Below are 23,232 nucleotides of genomic sequence, written 5' to 3' on the forward strand. Positions count from 1 at the left end.
CCCTGTAAAGACCCCCTGAGGACTGCACCTTTTTTTTGGCAAGGTCATTAATGCCATGTATTTTGCCCATTTTTATAAAAAGATAAAGAGAGTGAAAATCTAGGTAACCTTAAGCTCTGAGAGAACCAGAAAAAAAAAAAAAAGGATCAGTTTAAGGAAATCTTGATGCAAGGGAAATTCACCTTGGTCTTGCTAGGTAAATGTAACATATATAACAATGAACTGTTAGAAAATGTGTAAAAATAGTTCCGGTTTCCTGAAGTGCCTTTTATCCAGTTACCCATATACTTACTTTTGGCTACACTTCTGAAGCCAAGGAAAGAATGTTCTAGGCTAAGAAATCAGATTTCATAGCTCCTGGAATGGATGCTTTGCTGACTCTCAGCTGGAGAATATGTGAATGGTGCTTTCTGTCAACTCTTTTTGGCTAGAAGATTCCATTTAGTCCTGGCAGGGAATGACCTGGCCATCATTCTTCACACTTGTGTCACCTCCTGGCTGGCATCTAGTAATGCAGAGTAACTAGGCACACGAGTTACGGTGTTAAGGATACTCCAAGTAACACAGAGCACTGCAGTGCATCTTAGCATCATGGGCACGCGTACTTCAAATCAGCCTGCTGTGCTCTACAATGGCATTCTTCAGAGCACCAAATGAGATCTGCCTGTATCTGGCTTAGCATGGACTTCACGCTTCCTTTGAGGTAGTAGAGACCTGCACAAAATCTAGAAACAACAGACATCACAAACCTCACCATTTTTTATCCTATGAGCAATACACATTTCTTTGATATTGTCTTATTTAATGTGACTATATGTGTTTTCCATTGCAACTTCTACTGCAAAAACCACTGCCCATGCTTATACGCTCAAAAAAGGTTGATGCAGTGCTGGTAGGCACTGCATTCTTAGTGCTCACGTAAGGTAAGAGTTTGTATTGAATATGGGAAGCGTAAGGTTGCACAGTCAGAAGAATATCTTCTAAATATAGTGGAAGAGCTACACATTTGTACTGAGGGAAGCACTATTATGGGGTGTGCATGTGGGGAAGGTAGACATGTCCACTTATAGTATAAGTCTTACCAAAGTAAAAGAAATTAATCTGCCTTCCAGACCAGAAGATAAGTGCTATAGTCAAAATTTAATTCAATGAGTTTCAATGATAATATAAAAGTTCCCTACTACCTTTCATCCATTTCCAATCAATAAACTGTCAGCATCATTAACAGGTGGGAATACCTATGGCAACTGACTTGGAGTTGCAGAAGAGTTCAGGTAGAGGGAGATGCCCCACTGAAGAGCAGGGTCAGTGCTCCTTTGAGTTTGCTGCTTTGAAGAAGCTTACCTCCCACTAATCAGCATAGAGGAATCTTACACAAAATTAATTTGCTCATGCACCTGAATACTGTGAAAAGTACACTTCTCTTAGTCCTTCTTCTTCCACTCACTGCAACAGTGAAGAATTGATGATAACAGCTAACACACTCTGGAGGACAAACGACAGACAGCAGATTCTTTAAGTAATTTATTTTACAAAAGCGAGTAAAGTAGCAAATATATATAATACAAACTTAAATATCACTCTACATTTCTCAGTGTTACATAAATAGTCTTTAATACAAATCAGATGTAGCAATACAAATAAGCAACATGAGCAAAAACATCCAAATAAATTGGCTGGAAAATAAATGCATTTGAATGAATGCTATCTGATACTTACTTTATATGCTTTCTTGCTTTAAAGCCATGTCAGTTTAACAAAGAACAGAACTTGCTAATAACAGTACTGTTAATAATGAAACAAATGGGAAAAAAAGGGCATTGGTAAGCAGAATGGAAAGAACAGCAATGAAACGATCGTGGAATGCTTTGATAATGTTTGAGTAATAAATTACTGGGATGTTCATCAAAATAACTAGGGAAGTAGTGCTCTCAGTAAAGTATTACCAGACTACAAAATAAGTACCAGACAAAAAGTGCTAACAGGTGCATAGCAAGCATTCCAGCATGTTCCAGCAATGCATCTTCACCTTTTCTTAAGAGTTTCCTAGTACAGCAGTTCTATCACCTTGGGGGCTACCCAATGAGCATATTTAAAACACAGCTAAAAGAGTGCGGGTTGTACTTTAATACTCTTGCATATTCTCCATGGAATAACTTAATAGTCCCAGTTAAATTCACTTTTTCCCATTGAGAGCTCGGGGACTTGGAAGGTAACTAAAAGATTCACTCAAAAGTTTAATCAAGTATTAGGAAGCCTGAAAGACCTCCGTTACACGAGATGGATTATCACATGCTATGCCATTAAATAATACGTTAAATGTTGTATGAGGGAGAAGGATTCCAGCTCCACTTTCAAATGTATCTTTGGAGATAAATAGTTCTATGAGAGCATCCTTAAGCTGTAAGTGGAGCTGATTAACTGGAAGTAACTGAGACATGCCAGCAATGAGGTATCTTGCACACTCTGCTGCAGCACTAGCGCTCAGAACATGGCCACACATCTGACTTCCACCTCAGTTTCTCTGCGCAAAGCATCCTGAGATATTAACCTCAAAAGTCACTTAAATATATTACTGTCATTAGCTGTTATTTTTTTCCGGTGAAACTTTTGAGCAAAGGACTTTGGTAAATGTCTTCCCATTCCATTTGCATCCTTGATGGATGCAAGGAAAGGAAACAAATGAAGAGGCATTTCTGAGAACATAAAGGTTATTTCAGTGTGTTCACTTTTTCCTCTTTTACACAGATATTCATGTTTCACAAGAAACCAAGCTTCTCAGGACTTGCTGATAGTAAAAAGCCTTAGTTAACATGCTCAAAGTTGTTACTACTCAGAGAGAAATAAACGTACACTGTATTAAAAACAATCATCCCAGCCCTTTAATGATTGGGTAGTTTAGCTTTGAATGCAGTTCAGCCTAATAGAGGTTTTAATGGCTTTTGACAGATTGTTCCACTGATCAAGGGCCATGTATGAAAATAACTGCCTACCAAGCCCTGATTTGATTTTAAGAAAAGAAAACTGAAGGTTAATGGTAAACAGAAGTTGATTGTTCACATTTTCAATGAAATAACTCTATCTGACCTGTTCTTAGAACCGGTGAAATAAAGGATAATGGGAATCCTATACACCTGACTTTTTACTTTAGCCTCTAATCAAGGAGACTAATCAGACCAAGATGTGTTGGCATGAAAGCAAATATTTGGTGATATAGAGGGGGAGGAGAGCAACGTTTTGTCCAAATTCAGCACTGTAAAACCAACAGGGTATTAGAGGATGTAAACTGTAGACTAGTATGTCCTGTTCTATCATGTGAATTGAGTGCTGTCACCAAAGCAATGAGGAGATGAAGCATAATTTTCACGTCATATGTGAAGCACTCACTGCCAAACATCAGCATTTTAATGTGCTCATTTTATCAGTGATCTGATGCCTTTTATTTCACATATTGTTCAGCCAATTCTGTAGCTTAAGTACAGTCATTTTGCAAATGCATACATTATCTTCTCTTGTTCAATGAATGCCCCAGGTTAAGGTGAATAGGAGAGATGAATGCAAATTGTGATGCCTGGTAACATTAAAGGTGATGGGTTTGAGTTTGTACTAGAAAGACAAGTTGCTATTGAGGATTGCCTCTGCTCTGGTAGTAGGGTGAAGTGATCAGTATAGAGCTGAGCTTTTTGGCCTGCTGTGGGGAGTGCAGTGGTCTTTAAGGGGAAAAGGAGCTTTCCTGCAGACAGTGCCCTGTTTGTCTGGCCCCTCCCTATGGCAGCTCAGCAGCCCAATGGGGCAATGCAGATGATGAGTTCCAACAACTCAAATCTCAACAGAAACAGATTTGTGGAGGCACTCAATCCACAGAGGTATGGTAGGCCAGAGGTGTGCTAGGACAGATATGGAGGCTCAGCTTGTTCCTGCAGTATACGAGTGCTCTTCCCAACTCTGTAATCTTGGCAGAAGAAGGTAGTGGTCACCTCCTACCGAAGAGATGTGGACCAGCTGCTGGGGGCATGAGGAGGGTTAAGGACTGAACATTAACTGCGCATCAGGTGGTAACAATCAAGGGAGAGGTCATGGCCTGCACTGTACAAGTTACTGCTGGATGATTCTCATATGAGTTAACGTAATAAAGTTTTGCTCTTGTGAATGCACATCCCTTGCATCTCATTTCTCTTCTCCTCTCATCCCACCTTTACCATCAGCTAGTTTAATCTCTGATACATCAACCCAAATTCCACCGTGTGTCACAGGACTAGAGGAACTGCACTGCACCGACCGATAAAGGAGCAGTGTCCGCTGTTAACACACTGTAATATTTTAGTTATCTTTTGTGTTAGATTTTTGTATTAATTCCTCTTTTTTTGCTGCAATATGGTACTGGAATTCCTGAGCCTGTCCCATAGCAATTAGAAGTCTAGCATGACTTTCAAGACATGTTGCTAAGTAAATCTACTTCATTATCTGTGAAACTGAAGACTGCATCTAAATGAGAGCGAGACAACTGATTTGAGTATTTATTATGCTACAAGTTACCTATCCTTGGCAATTTCTGTTTGATGAGTACCCATGGCATTCTTATTTTCAATTTAGATAATCAGGATCTTCTGTAAAGTTCAGAGCATAAGCACGATGTCTTTAAAATTTAGCGCACCGGGATTCATATTTTTTATTTACTTAACCTTTTAACAACAAGAAACGACCTACAAGATAAAATATTTCCATATGCAGAGATATGAATGAAGCATTATTAAAACATTTCTAATTTACATGGCATAACACAGCAGTTTTCTATCAAATACTTATAAATGGCCTTTACCTTTCATCCCCCACATTACAGAAACAATAGAAGTTTTTCATTTTCTGCCAACATTTTCTTTCTACAAGTGCAAAACGAACTCTATCACATTTTTAAAGAAATCCTTTGCCTTGAGCATTTCATTTGTATTGGTTCCATGTTTAGTCAGTAGCTTTTGTAAAATTGATGAATATTGTTTAAAGGCAAGAGCAGACAGGCAAACTGATCTGTATCTTCTGTAACCCATTTTGCCTGACATGCATGTGCAAGTGAACTATTTCACCTTAATTCTTTCATGACTGATGAAAAGTAAATGTACACAAAGCCATGAACTTTCCCATTTTAAAAGAATAGCTGAATCTAACGTTAGAAGCTAATTTATGCTCTCACCTCTTCCCTGAAACAAACTGACCTTGGTCCTCATGCATCTAGAGCATCCAGACTTGGTAACCAGCTGCTATACACAGAACATCCAACAGGGGCTGTGCGTTTCGGCTCATCCAAAACCATACTGCATTACCTAATGCTGGAATATAAATGGACTGCTGAAGTATCACTGCAACATGAACTATATTATGTATAAAATAAAGAAAACTTCAAAGTATTTCTCTGCTTCTAGTATGTATCTCAAGCAGAGCAACAATTCATGCTTGGTCTTTCAGTTTTCTTTTACAGATATTTACCTTTAACCACGTTCTTCTCTTGGGACACCCTTTGGCATTCCTATATGCTTCAAACAGTTCCATCAACCTTACCCATGTCTTTGCCATCAACTCTTCTGGGCTTTGGAGAGATGAAACCTCCTTATACTTCTGCCTTTCAACTGAATTCAATCATGTTACACTGATTCAGATGATGTGAGACTTGAATGCAACACAGAGCTTTAATTCTCTTTAACCACTTGATTATTGGTATTTTGCCAGTGAATCTTAGGTCTCATCCATTCCAGAATTTTTCAGTTTTCTGCCATTGCCTTGGCTTAAGTGAGTGCTATTTGACTGGACTGAGGCTAGAACTAGTTTAGCTAATTCACTAGCTTTAACCCTCAGCATAGACAAAACCTAGAATCACGTAGTTTTAAACACTGTGTTATTGCTGCCAGCACTCTCCCAGTACAAGAAAATAAAACAGTGTTGTTTCACTGCTGCTGGAAATAATTATTTGCCAATGATTTTTTAATAGCTTCCACTTCAGCAACAACATTGCTGTGCCTTCTCTACCCTTTATAGCTGTCGGATTCATTTCAATACTGTGATCCCCGTGGTTTTCAGCAGCGCTTAATTAAACACAAACTAATCATGAAGTAACAGCATAAACAAACAAACAATTCCCTCAAACCCTATGTTAACAGTGTTACATCATTAGCTCGTTTGATCTCATCTTACTCACTTCCAAAGTAGTATTTGTTTCTGTGAGAACTGCCTTTTCCATAAGCAGAATTCCCACATCCTCATCTCTTTCTCTAGCTTTTCTCTAGGTGATATCCAAAGTAAACACTACTTAGCGTGGCATTCATCCAAATATATGCTATCTGCCCACTAGTAAAGCCAGCTTTAGCTAGTGTAGGAAAGAAAAACTATGTCCGTAACAGAGTATTTCAAAATTTTAAGAAATTTATTGAGTGAGAGACAACAGATAAATGTGCAGATCAAGGTTATAATGTAATTAAATCTAATTTAAATACTTTATTCTTCAAAGAGTTTATTTCCTTCTACAGGGTGGCTAACAGCTTTAGCAGAAGGCAGGGAACACAACGAAAAAGCTTCATCCAGGTCTTCATACTTTTGCTGGCATAGCTGTGTTAAAGGTGTTAAGAGGTACAACCTCTAGTTGATATAATTGTCCTGGCAAAAGCTGGTAGGTGTGGACAGAGTTTTACACCACTAAAACTGAATTTTTGCTGGCACAGCTTCCTTAGCTGCAGGGAGGTCTGGCGTATGTTATACTGTCAAATGTACAGTTTTCAGCAGTACAAGCCCCATCCACACGCAGAACATTTTGCCAATAAAGTATACTGGTATGCTTTGGGTAAGCCTGGCCCCAACAGTGATTTTAAGCAGAAGATTAACACAGGAGGCATATTTTGTTTCTTGGTGGCAATGTCAAGCCCTGAGTCTCACTGTTTGTTTGTTTTTTCTGTAGTGGTAGTACAGACTGAATGCTGTTTTACTGTAATATAATTTCTAGCTGTTTTTATACAGGGGAAAAGGCATACACAGTTCAAGTCAGAAGAGCAACTTATCCAAATGAAAAATCTCTCTCATTCAGGACATCATCCAACACAGAATTGTTCTTTTTATAGCATGTTATTACAAACTAGATCACAAACAGCTTCGTTTCTCATAGGCTTCTGGTTTTGTTCTCATGGATAGATCAACACAGATGTTGCAATGCCTGGTGTCATACAAACTAAAACTATTTTGTCAGGGGATCTGACCCAAAATGGAAACCCTAGGTCCACTGGCTCTGGACAATGCACTGGGAAAGCTGGGCTCAGAAAAGAACTATCAATAGGCAGAAATAATGTAAAAGTTAGGAACTGAATTCTGAGTTCCAGGAAACTGAGGCCATGTAGATACAATATTGGAAATCTCTTCCTGACTTAAGCCCTTCGGTCAGGTGTAAAGGACAGATCATCCCATTCTTCTAAAAGAATGGTAGATGTAATTGTGCATCAGTTAGAGCATGACCCTAGCAATGGGATCTTCCAATTTGCCTAAAAGACAACCTGCAAGCTGTCCTGCTGCAACAGTACTGTGCACCCCTTGGGCTGAACCTGAAAGCACTGTCCTTCAAAGGAACATACACCCATGATGTTCCAGGTAGGAGGTTTCTAGTTTGGAAAGTTTTTTTACAACTCCCTACCAGGACAAACGCTGCCAGCTGTTCTCAGTAATATGATATTAGCACGTAAAAATGTGCAGTGCTGAGACTAGCAGGCAAGTCTAACTAGCCCCAAATCTAGACAGTTAAGATGCGTGGCAGGGGAACCCGTGGAAACACAACTATCCATGGGCTACACTGTCAATGGAAATTAGAGTGGAAGAGGAAAGTCCTGAAGTTGGTGTTCCAGACTTCAGATGTTAAAAGCTGCTTCTTTCTATAGGTTTGGTACCTAGTCTGTTTTGTTGTGACTCAGGAACTAAGGTGGAAACCAATAAAATTTGCATTGAAGCACAAAACAACAAATGACCAAGGAACCATAAAGCAGAAAAGATGAAAGCTGAAAAAAATACTTCAAATGTTGACTATTATTAATTCTAGGCTGGAAGGTGACCTGATATCCTACCTACTGAACAAGATTTTGTAGATGAACAATTACTTCTTCAAGATCAAATGGCAGAGGCATGTTACTTTCTTCATTTGTCCAGAAGGGATGGCATTCTGGCTTCTGCTCTTCTGGCAAGCTCTCTGCTGGTTCTGACTGGCATCTGAAACAAAAGGTAAGCAGAAGAACGACTTAAGTAAAGCTAGAGCAAGAAACTGAATACTCAGCAAGGATATGTTTGTGCAGTAACTTAAAGAGAGTGATGAAAAGAAAAGCAGCACATCTTCTGACCAAATGGGCTGTTCATTTACAGTGAAGTTCTCTTCTGTTGTAGGCTTTGTGTTTTCTATAGGGATTTCTCAAAAAGCCAATCACAGAGAAAACTCAGTTAGTACACCTTTATATGGTAAATTATTTTTTCATTATCTCGGCTGTTATTTAAAGCATGTGATTAAACCATTATCAGATTTAAATGTTTGCCAGTTTCCAATGTATTACTAGATTATTGAGAAAGATTAAACTGAATTTACTGCATTAAGGTCAGGGGGGATAGATTAAACAATATTAAAGAAGCCGGACTAGCTTTGTAGATTCTGGAGATTTACAAGTGTATCAACCTGCTTAGCTCTGAAAAAGGCAATATAAAAAGAGAAAATTCTATAAAGATAAATGGAAATGGAGGTTAATAACAACTTCCAATGATGAATAGGTGGGCAAAACTTCAATAAAATTAAATTAAGAGGTTAGCGTATGTTAGTCCCCTGAGAAAATGTTTAAATCACAGTGTTTTTTATTAAATGGATTATTCATCAATACTACTGAAGTCTAATTATAATATTCAGCTGAACTGCAGCCCGCAGAAGAAAGTTTTCGAAGTGGCAACCATTACATCTCTTAAAACTGGGCTGTAATACAACATGCCACCACCAAAATTTGTCACATTTCAATAAGGATTTTTTCCTCCTCTGTTTTCCCATTCCCTCAAATGATCCACACGTTGATTATTCATTAATTAACATTTATAGCAGGACAGGACAAAAAAAAATGCTATGCATTGTTAGAATTTCTGTCTAGACTGCAGGTCAACATAGTTCTTCAAATGTAAAAAAAAACAAATCGTAAACTTTTATCTTGTGCTAGACATTAAAAAAAAATCATGCTTCGTAAAATACTGTCGTGATGATTTAAAAGTTGTTGTAAACATACATACGCATCTTCCATCTCTGTACAATCAACTCTGAAAGTACTGACACATGCAACTTCCTTGTCTACACTGTCAGCCTTCTGGACGTGACTGTTTCCAAATGGAAGATGTCTTCTTCTCTTGGGAATTATTAATGGCAGTGTAATACCCATGAGAAAACATACTTCAGCTTTACACCCATGTTGGTGTGTGGTTAATTGCTGCACCAGCATCCTGGGCACTCAATCCATCGTACATTACACTACAAGGACAGTATTAACACATAACATTCCAATATATCTTCAGCTCTCCACATCAGCCCCTGATAATAGCATCTGTTAACATGCACTAAGTACTATTATGTAGCACATCACTTCATAAATAATAAGATTAGCCGACCTCGGGGCCCTGGGAAGAGTAATGTGTTTAAATGTTCTCATTATTTATTTAAAACAAGAATTAAAGGAACAGAAGCTACTTGTGACAATCCTCTTAGCATAAATATTAAACTGTTTGCATTGATAAGCTGCACTGTACAGAATAACAGAGGATTTGTTTTGCAGGCTGCTTTGTAATAGTTGTTAGAGCAAATGCAGTTTAGTGTACGAGTTTTGAGAGGTACTTAACTGATTGTGCCATCGTGTTCTGAAGACATTTTCCAAATTATATAAAGGAAGAGGAGAAAATTAATATGCAGGAAAAGCTGAAACTAATTACAGCACAGCTCTATGAAGCTTTTAAAATCTTGCTTTATTTTCTGTCTTGGCACACAATAATACGCTCAATTTGCTGGGTAGTATAAGATATTTGAGTCTAAGCATTTCAATCTAAGAGTGGATAAATTAGCCATGTACAGATTATTGCAGATGACAAATCAAGAAGCTCAGCTGGTAAATACTGCAGGCATATTACGTGGTCTGCAAAACTCCATTTATAATAATAAACATTCTCTCACTCATCTGCTATTAACAAAAGGATTTTCACTGAGAGGAAAAGCATACCTCCTAGCTTCTCCACCACTTAGACCCCTTTTTCCTTTTTACCTTCAGCACTTCTTTTTATCCCTTGCCCCCTCTCATAAACTGCCTGTCCCTCACCTTTGGGTTTTGGACATTTGTGTCTCTGTAAATGTGCCAGAAGTCACCAATGCTGCCGTGGTGGAGCAGCCCGTGAGCAGCTGTTCCCTGCACAAGTCTGATGACAAACAAATCAGCGTACTGCAAACTACGAGAAAGGGGAGCAGTGCCTTCATACTCCAACTTCTGCAAACCACAGCTCCTCTGAAGTATTTCTATTGCTTTGCTTTACATCACTAGCAGGAACAGCAGGGAATGTGACCTGTTATTTCCAAACTTGCAATCCCTGTGCACTTATGACCCGCTGGAGTTAATGTCACTGCAGGTTGCCTGCACTTATGGGTGCAGGGCTGGCTCCTGATGACCTGGCATGGCACTATCAGCCCATCACAAGCCTGAATGCACTCCTCCAGGTATGTGCTGATCCTCTAGCTCAGAGTTATGATGCAAGAACTGTCCAGATTAATATATTACTATTGATTTTAATAAATTTCTCCACGACTGTGGGAAAAATTGTTCCCATGATGCTCTTTAGTTTGTATCAGAGTTAAGGACTTTAAGAGTCTGCAGAAGGATAAGAAAATTTTCAACCAAAGCAGAGCAATCAAAGGCACTTGAAATTTGAACACTGCAATTATCAAAGTACGGTGGGAGTGGGAGAACAACAAGATTGAAAATATTATACATTAATTCAAACATTATATATTAATTAAAAACCGGTTGAGTTGTTATTAAAGTCAAACCTCTAGAAGAGAGTAAATTTAATGTCTGAATATTGTCTGAACAAAATGTGTTAAGAGTGGAAACACCACATGCTCTGAAATATGGAAGAAAAGTACCGAATTAAGGGGCCTCATTCAAAGCTCAGCTGCAGCAGCAGCAGGAGACAACTACCTAGATATACTTTAGAGCAATTTAGCTCCAACACTTGATAACACAGGTTTACCAGCACATCGGAAAAGGATCATTCGTATGCCTGAAGATGTACAGAATGCACAAAGCTCTACGGTCCCTACCTTCTTGCTAAACCAAACAAAACTGGTGCCAGTTTCAAATTGAAAAGCCTGTATTGAAGGAGCAATGGGCTACTGTTGCCATGCACGTTCTCACCACTCTGCCATGTAAACTGCTCACACATATTTACCAATAGGAGAATGTAGATACAAGTCATGGCAAACTCTCGTGTGACAGTGCATGGCTCCTTCCCTTGGAAGGTGGCTGGTTTCACCACAGCAGGTGTACATTCACTGGAACACAGTTGCTTGGTTCTGGTCCCTTGGGCTGCACTGACATTTTGATGATCAGGGTGTCAGCTACATTAGAGGACACTGATCACAATGCTGAAATTAACCAAGCTAGCTAAAGTGTGTGTTAATTATGAGTATGCAAGCAGTCAATAAGAGGTTAATGCAAAAGTCAAAGGATAAATTTATTTCAGTATTGCATCACTCCACCGGCTAAATGACTAACATTATGCTTTGTTTTTAATCAATAGATTTTACAGTAATGCGTGAGCCATTGATTTGAAAAACATTCTTTCTAACATCTAAGTTTTGCAACTATTTAGTATCAAGTATCAATATACTTAAAACACTTCTTTCAGAGCAGCTACTTTTTGGTTTCAGGGGCAGGAACAGGAAAGCATACAGCGAGAAAGAGGCCTTGGTTTCTGCTGGTGTGTGATTAATGCAAGCAAGAATTATTACCTAAGAACTTTAAATAAAGTAGTGTGAATTAGAGTCCTGGATTCCACTGCACTGTTTGCTCCGCGGGAGCGTAGTCAAATCAGATCAATAGGGGTCAATCTGTGGCTCAGATTGCAGAGGCATGTTAAGTAAGAGATGATCCAAACAGTCTCATTTCCTAGATGGTAGTAATTCAGTTACAAAGGAGACCACGTAGAACTTCACAAGGTAAGTCAAAGAACGTGGGTCTGCCCATCTTCCACATGTACTGGTATGGTCAGAAAGGGAGGGATATGTGCCCTACGTGTGCAAAAGCACACATTCTCCCATACACGCTTACTCCATCATTTCTGAAACTGCTGTTGCTATGTTTTATATTGATTTTCTCCCTCCATTCTTGCTAGAAATAGGCGTTACTGAACTGTTATTCCAAATTCCAAAATATTAAAAAAAACAAAGATGGCCCAGGATAAAAACAGATCACCCTACTAAGATGAACATTAATTGTACACTGTCTAAATGGTACAACAATTATGCAAATGTGTTAACTTTGAACTATTATTTTTTTGTTTAACAGTGGATCTCATTCACCTGTATGGAAAATTCACTTGAGTCAAAGTTGAAACTTCCAGTGATTTCAGCAAGAACAAGATCTAAATTGAATGGCATTGTATCAGCTAGTAAAATAAGCACCCAGCAGATGGGATGTTCTGTAACTTCAAAGTAGTCAGAGAGGAAAAAGCAATATTCCAGTTTATCAAGCTGAATGTTTCAGTAAAGAATGGAGAAGCTCAAACTGGTGCTGTATACACATATTCTCCTTCACCTTTGGACATGGACAGGATATTGAAGTAAAGTCTCTAAATAGGATTGAAAAAGTCACCCCTGTTATTTGAAGAACTGGATTTTCATTTATCTTCATGAAAAATTAAAAGGTGGAAGGACAAATGTCACCCATGGTGAAATGGAATGGGGGGATAAATCCAAAAGGCAGCTGCTTTCCAGGTGGATGCCCATTACAGCATTAGCAATTTCAGAAATCACAATATGCCTTAGTATTTTGTTCTGTCCCAGGCACCTGTCTAGTCACAGTAGCTGGTGACAAGTGAAAATTTGCAACCACTGATTCAGGCTTAAGGCTACTAGGTAGACCATTGAGAACAATTTTATACCTAGATCCATTTGTCAGCATGTTCCTTACATTCCAGGGGTGAGGAATGTGGAATTTTGCTGGCTGACCAGCTAGGAGAGCTGACCTCTGAGGTCAGAGGGGCAAGTGAATCCTCTTTTCTCCTTCCTGCCTGTATGGAAGAATACGGCTGTCAAACATTGAGGGTGATTACATATGGGAGCAAAATGCATGGTAGCCTTTATGGCAATGGTACCCTGATTCTGCACAGATCCAGTCTCCATCAACTGCATCACAAGGAGAGCACTGCTGGACTCCCTCATGCATGACATCTACATAAGAAATTAAACCACAGTTTAAAAATGTTGATAACTTGACTTCCAGTTTGGCTTAGAGGAAATAGCTCGTACAAAACAAGTATTTCATTTGGCACATGACCAAAATTGAAGGCTGTGTGGAAAACGTGGGCCAGTTAATGCACTAGCATGACACAGGGTTGGCCTGGAATAATTTCTGATTTCTTTCAACTCTTTAAACCATAATCACACCAAGAGCTTACAAATCTTCCATTTGCTATTAAAATTGTTTTTTCATAGTTTATACCCTAAAAACTTTTTACTGAAATAATAATGAAAGATGGAAAGCACATAAGTATTTTGAAATTCAACAGTACGAAAGATATTTTCTTCATATGGATGTAAATGCTCTCTCTTTATCACCAACAAAGTTCTCTCTTTTCTTGCCAAAACTGGAATTTAACTGAAAGTTACTGAGTTCAATCTAAACTTTAAACCAAAGATTTTCTTTGTTTTTTTAATTAACCAATCAGAAAGCCATAAACTGTGGCAGAGAGTATTTCTTTCAGTTGTTCCATGCTTGTTGTACTGTGACTGTGCACAACAAAAACCTTTTCAGGTTTAATTTGTCTTTTAAGAACAGAACAAATGACATCAATATTTGACTTTGCAAAGCAGATTTCAGAAGTCCTGGTCCCAAACAGGCAGTGAAATGAAGTGGCCAGATGGAAAGAGCACAGTGCTTAACTCTTTTGAACATCAAATCCCCAGTGTGTTCCCAAATAGTCTGTCCCATTCACATTAAGCCACTCCTGATGTTCTTTCATGTGCTGTAACTACTCCCGAGCCCAATCATAAACAATTCCTGGCTGAGAATAGGAATTGTATTTATAGAACAGACAAAATAGATAAAATGACTTTTTTTTCCCCAGAAATGGACACAAAAATGCCAGATTTAGGAAGGGATGGAGACACTTGCTGTTAAATTTTAATCCATGGAAAAACTACAATGTATATATACACACATCTAAAATCTATAATCTTTCAAAAGCTGATAATGGCATATATAACTTGGCCTTCACTACAGAAACCAAATTTTACAGTCATTGACTCAAGAGCTTTATTCCTCCAAAGTCACTACATTCACTGGAATGAGGACTCTGCTGCATTATTCTAAGGCATCACTGGTGACCTAGTAGGACAGCCTGAAATCTGTCAACATTACCATTCTGTTTACTTCTACAAAGTGAATCCGCAGAGGTCGGAGAGAAATAAATGAACCTGACACCACAGAAGTTTAAGTGACAGTAAAACGAACTTGAAAATCACACTTTCTATCTTAAATTGTAATTCAGGTGACCGTGAGAAAAAACATAAACTGTAAACAGCCTCCAAATGTTGCAATAACAGCAACCAAGGCACTGGTGGAATCCAACTGCATCTTTATTTTATTGCGGGTCAATGAACAAACAGAAATCTACCCAGAAGATACTGCTGATGAGATTATCAGTGATCTTCCTTATCGTGTCCACCAAGTCCACCCTACCAAGAGGGAACTCCTAGTACATGACATGCAAGGACAGCAAGGCCACCAAGGGCAGCACTGGCTGATGAATGATGCTACCTTGACCTCCCCAGACAGAACCTGGCCTTCCCTTTGTGCCCTTGGTCCAACAGACCGAGAAACTGCCCATGAGAAAATCACTGTGCCTCCTATTCCCACAAGAGAATAGCTGTGTGAGGCAGTCTCCATTTCACGTTCGTTTGATTTTTTAATTAGGAATCATCACTACTCTGTATAAAGAGTACGAGGTAGGGAAATCCCCAAGAGATACACTGAATAAATAACACAGCATTTGCTGAAAGATGAAGTTTAATCCAATTTAACCTATAGGTCTACAAATTGTTCTCTTTCAGCCCTGTTTCTCAGATGCTTTTGTTTCCCATTTCTAGAATAATACACATAGAAGCAATGTATCCTGACTGCATAAGAAGCATGTTTATGCATATTTATGTACACACCCCTTCATACCAATAGTTGGAAATAATCCCATCAGTCCAAAAGAGACAGCATTTAGGAGGAAATTTTCAGCATCACAGACATAGACTTAGTTATATACTTTTCATTATCAGCAATGGGATTTGAATTATTCTCTCTGCGCTGAGAATATTTGGCTTCAACTTCAAACAACATAGAAATATATAAGCTTCAATATAATTTATTTTCTCAAAAGGAAACTAGAATGCTGTAAGCCTTTGCTGAGGTATCTGATGCTCCAGTCCCCTCTGTTACACAGTATGATCTGCTGTTTTATTTCACTTGCAATCCTTGCTTTCCTGTAATTTTTTCAGACAAAGAAACAAAATGTCTGCTATATACTGAGTATAAACACAGCTGACTTGTTTTCCCCAAAGTATTGATTTTATGCACTTTTAAAATAACTGTTTTCATTCCGTTATGCATAATCACCTGGGACATTGTTCCTCTACATTTGCAGAAACACAGATGGAACTGCTGATTTGGAACCTTTGGAGAGATCTTACACTATTCTCTAGAATCTAAGCTTCTATTAAAATAAGGTTTCTAACTTCTGGTTGTGAAGATAGCCTGGACAATGTAAATTGATGCATGGTTATCTTGTTGAGTCCACAACCAGACAGACAGACACAATAGCACCAAGGGAGCTGTGAACTTCCCCCACTTATTTTATTGGGTGTTTATTTGTGGCCAGATGCTCCCCTCTGTTGTGCAGAATGGCATTAAATGACTGAAAAAGAGAGAGGAAAAGGAAATGGAAATAAAAACCAACAAAGAGGAGAAAACGAAATCTCAGCAGCCTTCTTCCCTGGGGGTTACAGATGCCCTCCCTTGCCAGTATTAGATTGTTGGAAGATTTGGGGCTGAGCTGTGCATATGGCATGTTTTTCTAAAGACACCACATTTTCCAAAAGAATGCCACAGGAAAAGTTAATGATGCTTCCAGCATTGTTTACCTTCCCTTTTTGTCTTCTGCACTTTGTTCACGTGGAGGTCAAACAACCAAGGAAAAACATAAATATAGTGTGGTTCCAGATGCCAGTGCAAGAATACGGGCTTCCACCTAGAGTTCTCTTGTTTAAAATAGGCAGTCCCACTTTTCCAAGATCTCCTGGGTTAGAATAATGCAAACAAACTGAAAACTTTTCCTCGTTGAGGGTGCGTTTCTCCATAAGACAACTTTTCATGCCATAAGAAATCAACTGCTGTATGACAAATCCATATTTTTTGTATGTGGAAAGAAAAATAAAAAGCAGCATGTTGGAGCACAAGCAACAGTAACCATATTGCCTGATAACCCAAAACAGGCTGGACAGAAATGGTCCGCATCTTTCCAGCATCAAAACCTTGCAATCCTTCCAGCCCCAAGTGCTTCCTGCATCACTCCTGCATGCACCTAACAAAACTCCTCTTCAGAATCTCACAGCTTCCATCAAGGTCAAAGCAAGGGTGACACAGAAGGGGCAGTACTTGGGAGCAAACAGGACAGCAGTCTATAGATAAGCACAGAAAGACTCTGCACACAGAAGAACTCTGCATATGGCTGCACTCCAAACAGTTCTTTGCTGATAAAAGTTTTTTAGGGAGAGTGACACCAAATGGACATCCTGCCCAGGAGCCATGGTGTCCAGCTGCTCTCAGCCTCGCACTAAGATGCAATTCCCACTAGTTTTGCTCCATTTTTGGAAATTTGCATCTTTATTAACCAAAAGAAAACTATAATATAGACAACAAGTACCATATGGAAAAGCCTAACAACCACAAGAGTAGCTTCCCAGTTGCAGAGTGAAATCAAGGTCTGTAATGTGACATAAATATGCTTGTGTACATATATCTCTATATGCATACACACATATATGTAAGTACAACACATACCACATTTTCATGTCTTCTTTCCACCAAGTGACATGGCTTTGAACTCCTATGTGGATTAGGAAACAAAATGAAAAAATGGTTTATTGTGCCAAGGATCTATACTGCCTTCCTTATGTTATGCACCACAGTTGTAGCCTGCAACTCTGATTTTTATAACAACTATTGGAACTGATACAATAAGAGCAATGAGATCCTATGGACTAAACCACAGTTTCCTTCAGGTCAACACGATGCCAAACAGAAGCAAAAGGGAAAAAATAGTGGGGAAATGAGGGAAGAGATACAAGAAAGGCAGTCTTGAAAACAGGAGTAAAGTTTTGGAATAAAAGAAACTTCAAGTAACTAATCACATTTGAAGCATGACAGAAATTCTCAACTGCTGCTTTATGCACTGATATCATAGAATCACAGAATCATAGAATGGCCTGGGTTGAAAAGGACCACAATGCTCATCTATTTTCAACCCCCCTACTATGTTCAGGGTCGCCAACCAGCAGACCAGGCTGCCCAGAGCCACATGTAGCCATCCTCCAGGGATGGGGCATCCACAGCCTCCTTGGGCAACCTGTTCCAGTGATTATGGATAAATTACTATCAAATATACCATCAAGAAAATTCCAATCCTGGCAGAGATGACTCACAAAATGTTACTGTACATCCAGAGACAAATAAAAATCATATGGAAACAACAAAGGATAAAAGGAGTCTATTAGTAAAACCTTACCCAAACTTTGTAGCTTCTACTGAAATCAATGCAAATGATTAGTAACTAGTGATCATGCAGAGAAATGAGAGCTGTGCAAATTATAATCAGTGAGACCAACAAGATGCAGAAAAAATAATTAATTCCCAACTCAGCTGAGAGTCTCATTATCAACAAAGTTTGCTGATGGTTTCATTCTAAGTGGAATGTCAAAGAGCTTGGGAGCACTGAGGCTCCTTCTCCTTGGAGTGTACTATGAAGTATGAGACAAGTCTATATATTCTTGGTGTATGTCTCAAACCTATTTCAGTGTAATAGAAAACAGCAAGCAACTTTTAGGCTAGAATCTTATCAATTTGTGAGATGAATTGTATATTACATTTTACAAACAGTAAAATCTTACCTTTGAACTTTGTTCAGTAGTCATTATACTGACAATATGCTCAGTGCAAACAACACCTCTGGATTTTTTTCTGCTTACCCTTTAGAACTGAAAACATTACATAAAGGTGTCAAATATCCTTTTCTACCTTAACTTGTAAATGATTATCATTTTCAAAGTACGAGGTAAATAAATGCAATCCAACTGCACTAAGGGAAGAAATTCTGTATGAAAGTTCAGCATCAGGAGCTACCTCAAAATTATGCAGTTTTTAGAATTCTGCAGTATTTTTTAACACCAACTAAGGTTCCAATACAGATTGAATGATGACTTAAAGATAGACAGGAACACACTTTCCTATGTAGAATACGACTGCGGTCAAACCATATGCATCTCATCCTGCCCCATTTTCACAGGCATTATTACCATGAATACTTACCAAAAAAAAGCACAGGATATTGATCCATAACATCCTTTCAGTGGAGCTCAATTCTCTCAGCATCATAAAGACTTTTTCACTCGAGTCCAAATTAGTATCATGATTCTATGATCAGTATCAAAATGCTAATAGTGGGTAAAATCTAAAACGTCTATTACAACAAATGCATGCAGCTCTTCATACCATTTTTCTATGGTGTAAAGAATCTTTCTGATTGCAATATCAGTGACTTTAAAACACAGACTGAAACTTTAGGCCTTTTGGTGGTGCCAGCTCACTTGTTTTGTATGTTATGATAGTCCTGGCTTTGAGCTATCTCTCACTAACTGATGCTTTTGATGCTTTGTTCTCTTTTTACTTTAGGATAGAAAAAAAACAAATAATGCTGAGTTCTCTTGAATTCTTCTGATGTCTGTCTTCAAAACTCTGCTAACATCCAATTTATGTCATTCTATTTCTTTCTTATGCTGTGAATTCAAAATGAAAGAAGGTAACATAATATCATAAGATCTATGGACGATTGAAATGGCCTTCGGAGTAAACTTCAGAGTTATTCTTAAAACTATCTTGCCTGAGTAGAAACTGAAAAATTGCTTTTCAATAGATAATGCAACTACTCTTCAAATTCTCCCTGGATGAAGTTATTACCATAGGGAACACTGTACTGGTAATAAAGTATACGGTGCCAGTGCCCTAAGAGAAGTTCAGATGGGTTCTTTTGTGAGCATTTGCAAGGCACAATTCAAACCTGTCCTCAAACAGTTATGTGCTTTCTCTTGGTTAATTCTTTATTACAAAATGTTTACAAAAACTGAAGTTTGTTAATGAGCAAAGCTGACATCTGCTGTGCCAACTGACCTGCAATGCTTATTGTGTCACAGAATTCCTCTTAAAATGTTTACCAGGATCCAAAAACTTGTTACATCAGTTAATTAAGGATCTGATTCGATCTTCTGAGCAAAATGCATAATGGATAACTTTCAAATTATTTTATTTCAAGTTCAGAGCAAGCCTAGAAGCTTCACTGTGCGGGGTCCCCACAGATGGTCTCAACATCACTGCTTGGTGCACCACCTCATGTACATACATGATTAACTGCAACTTTCTTTAAGAACCTGAGGTAGCCATCCCATGCCTACCCAGCTCCTATCCTTGCATTTCATCTCTCATCTCTGTAATTCATGATGCAATCGGCATGATTTGTCCACGTGTTATTTGAAGTGATGCAGGTCTATAGTAATGGACTAGCAGCATTTTTCACAGATCAAGTAAGTCAAGTAAGCAGCACAGTAGCTACATTGTCAGGTCTGAATTCTGATGCTAATGGTATCATTTTTTGAGCCTGAGTAAAGAGAAATCTTCTCTTGTTAGGTGCCATAAGCAGTCCATTTGCCTGTGCTTTGGGAAATAAAGGCCTACTTAATGAAGAGTGTCCATTTCACTTTACTCATGAGAGACCTACTGTTTTGTCTTCCTTCGTTCTGCGCCTGCTAGACAACAGTTATGTGAACTTCATGGAAAGTGGATTGTCTTGTCCTTCCTCATGTTCTGTTTTGTCTATGAGCATTGTTCTTCAGACTCCATTTTCCTGGTTTATTGTTTGCTAACTGAACAACATTCATCATTCCCTTCAATGAACTGCTGATGAAATCTTCTCTTCCCGAGTTACACAAAACACTGCTTCTCTGAGCATGCAACAGACCTAATATACCTCCTCTTTAGTTTGCTTTTTCAAATAATACTGTGATTGCAGCAAAGTATATATTCACTTTTCTTCTTTTCTAAAATGCTCTAATTCTATCTTCTCTTAATGCCAAGGAATTAATAATATAATCATTAAGTTTGGAAAAGACCACTAAGATCATCTCATCCAATCATCAACCCATCACCACTACTACTAACTTATACTTTATTTCTGTTTCCTTTCTAAAGCACATGAGTTGTTATTAATTTGTAGTTTCTATTTCTCAGGTATATGCAGTTTTACAGGGAAAATTCACACTGTCCTGTTGTAAAAGCATTTAGGGAAAAGCATCTAGCACTAGGAAGAGTCCATTTGCTTAGACCACCTGTTACAGAGTTTATGATTTCCACTTTCATTAGTTTGTCCAGCTTTCTAACAGTGTAGAGCCTCTTGAACACTGCTGCTTTCCTTTAGTTTCTCCTTGGAAACATCTAAACATAATCTTTTCATACTTACTGTGCACAAACAGTGACAGGTTAGCTATTTTCTTTGCAAAGATATCAATTTGATCACCTTTTCTGAGCCTTAATGACTTTACCACGCTTGGTTTACTCATCTTGGCTTGTCTGACTAGCCAGAGTGAAACACTGGTGAAATCAAACAGTAAACACAAGCTCTTCTTCAGTGCTTGAGACCTGCCCCATGCACTTCTTCCCCCCACCCCTTCAGACAAGATGTTAGAAAATTACTGTTCATTTACATTTGCCTCATAATTTTAGCCAGGTACTAATCTTCTTCAGATAGCTGTGATATAACTGGAAGGATAGAATACTTTCAAGAAGGCAACTTCGCATTATAGACATTTCAGAGGTCAAAATGTCGTGTTTTCCAGTTCTGCTCTTCATATTTTTCATCCAGAAACAATAAGTTTTTCCCTGCATCTTCTTTTTTTTTAAGAATCAAATAATCTTCTATCAGTGTAAAAAAAAACTTTTGGTAGAAGTCACCAGGGGTTGTGCTATGATGCTTTTAGCACAGTTCAGGCCATTTTTTTTCTCAACACGCTCCAAAGCAAAAATAAAGAACATTCATCTTTGCCTAAAGCCAGGCCTCTAAGAGATACTAATGCTCAGCACTGTGCTACGTTATTAACTTACTAACAAACTGAAGAACCCTGTGGCCCAATGCTGATTTTAAACAGAATCCTGGAAATCATGAAGCCTGGTGGAGAGCTACCATAATGCCAAAGGGTGAGCTGCCCAGGTACCTACAGGCACTGCAGCAGATAACTGGGCATAGAAACGTTGTTCTAGGGTTCCTTGGACAGAAAATATGAAGATATGAAGCATGCCAGTCATCAGTGTGTTTGTCTGGAAAACAATCTTGTTGGCTAAACCATTTAAGACAACAAGCGTGAGTTGATTTATTCCAGCTTGTGAATGATGTTTTCATTTTTTCAAGTAGCACTGAACGTGAAGCGAACATAGACTACATGAAGTAAGTAATGGTTACCAATTAACATGATGATAAACATCAATGGCAGATCATTATTGAATTGTGTCCCTCATAAGGGATTCCTCCAGAGACTGACACAGTGGCCAGTATTAGTCCCTGTTAATCAGTATTCTCAAAGTAAATGTGAGTGATCCAATGCCTGATAATTTCTGCCAATAGCACAGAGACTGACAGAATGGTTAAAAAATATGAAGAAGGGATTTAGTGCTGACAAGCTGCCCAGTTAACAGGACTGAAAGCCTTTCAGAGCTACAGACAGACTGAGAGAATATGACTGGAAAATGGATGAGACAATGCTAAAACCATTGCATCTCAAAACAATGCAGGTATTCCAGACAGTTCAAAATTAATTCCTAGTATCGTACCTAATCCGTCTGCCTTTTGCTACATAGACTAAATGACAGTAAAAAGGAATAACCTTGTTTCCAGCTTTTCAGAAGTATGTTGAAGAGAGCACAGAAAAGTGACTGTGGAGATAGGTAGAAAATAGGTGATAATGATTAACTCAATTTGCTTCAATTATCAGATTTATAACTGATTGATGGCAGGAAAATATCTTGTGTGAAAAAGCTGTCTAGTCTGGAAGAGGAAGCTGGAATTTATACAGAACCCAGAGAAATTAAAGTATGTCTGTTTTTTAAAATGAAGTCAGTCACACAATGGGACAAGCGATTAAAGAAACAGAATATTCTTCATTTCTGACATCTCCAAATCAAGAAAAGATTCCTGCCTGGAAATCATGCAGTTACACAGTTAACATAGGAATAAAAAGCTAAAATTTATTAAGTTGTGAGAGAAGTCAAAACAGCTGACAGAAAAATCTTAAATACAATGAGGCTCGAACTTTTATACATCCATTCTTTAATGAGCTTGCTTTGAAAACTCCTTGTAATTCATCTTGCTGTAAAATTACACACTAATTGGAATGGGTACTCCAGCAGAATGAAACATGACTTCTACTGTCAAAGTCCCAAATATCAGTTTAGTCTTTGAACACAATACTTCTGCACTGAGACAAACTCTGATGTGAGGAACAGAAATGTATACAAACATCTGTATTCTCCATTCCCTTCTCCCTGTTTCAGGTTGATACAAATTTAACTATTTAATAAAAGAACTATTTTGAAATTGAAATGAGAATTGACTGAAAGACACGTATAA

General features: G+C 38.3%; 1 protein-coding gene across 4 annotated transcripts in view; it reads right to left on the reverse strand.

The window, feature by feature from the left end:
• Positions 1 to 1,534: 1,534 nt before the first annotated feature.
• FTO (FTO alpha-ketoglutarate dependent dioxygenase) overlaps positions 1,535 to 23,232 on the reverse strand; it is a 228,494-nt gene continuing 206,796 nt past the window's right edge. For all 4 annotated transcript variants that reach the window (XM_090149890.1, XM_090149895.1, XM_090149893.1 and 1 more), the window contains one exon: positions 1,535 to 8,229. In XM_090149890.1, coding sequence (XP_090006016.1) covers positions 8,088 to 8,229 — 142 coding nt within the window. In that variant the 3' untranslated portion in view covers positions 1,535 to 8,087. The remainder of the gene's footprint in view (positions 8,230 to 23,232) is intronic.

This window comes from Phasianus colchicus, chromosome 13, assembly GCF_987193195.1.
Source record: "Phasianus colchicus chromosome 13, bPhaCol1.hap1.1, whole genome shotgun sequence".
Classification (NCBI taxonomy): Eukaryota; Metazoa; Chordata; class Aves; order Galliformes; family Phasianidae; genus Phasianus; species Phasianus colchicus.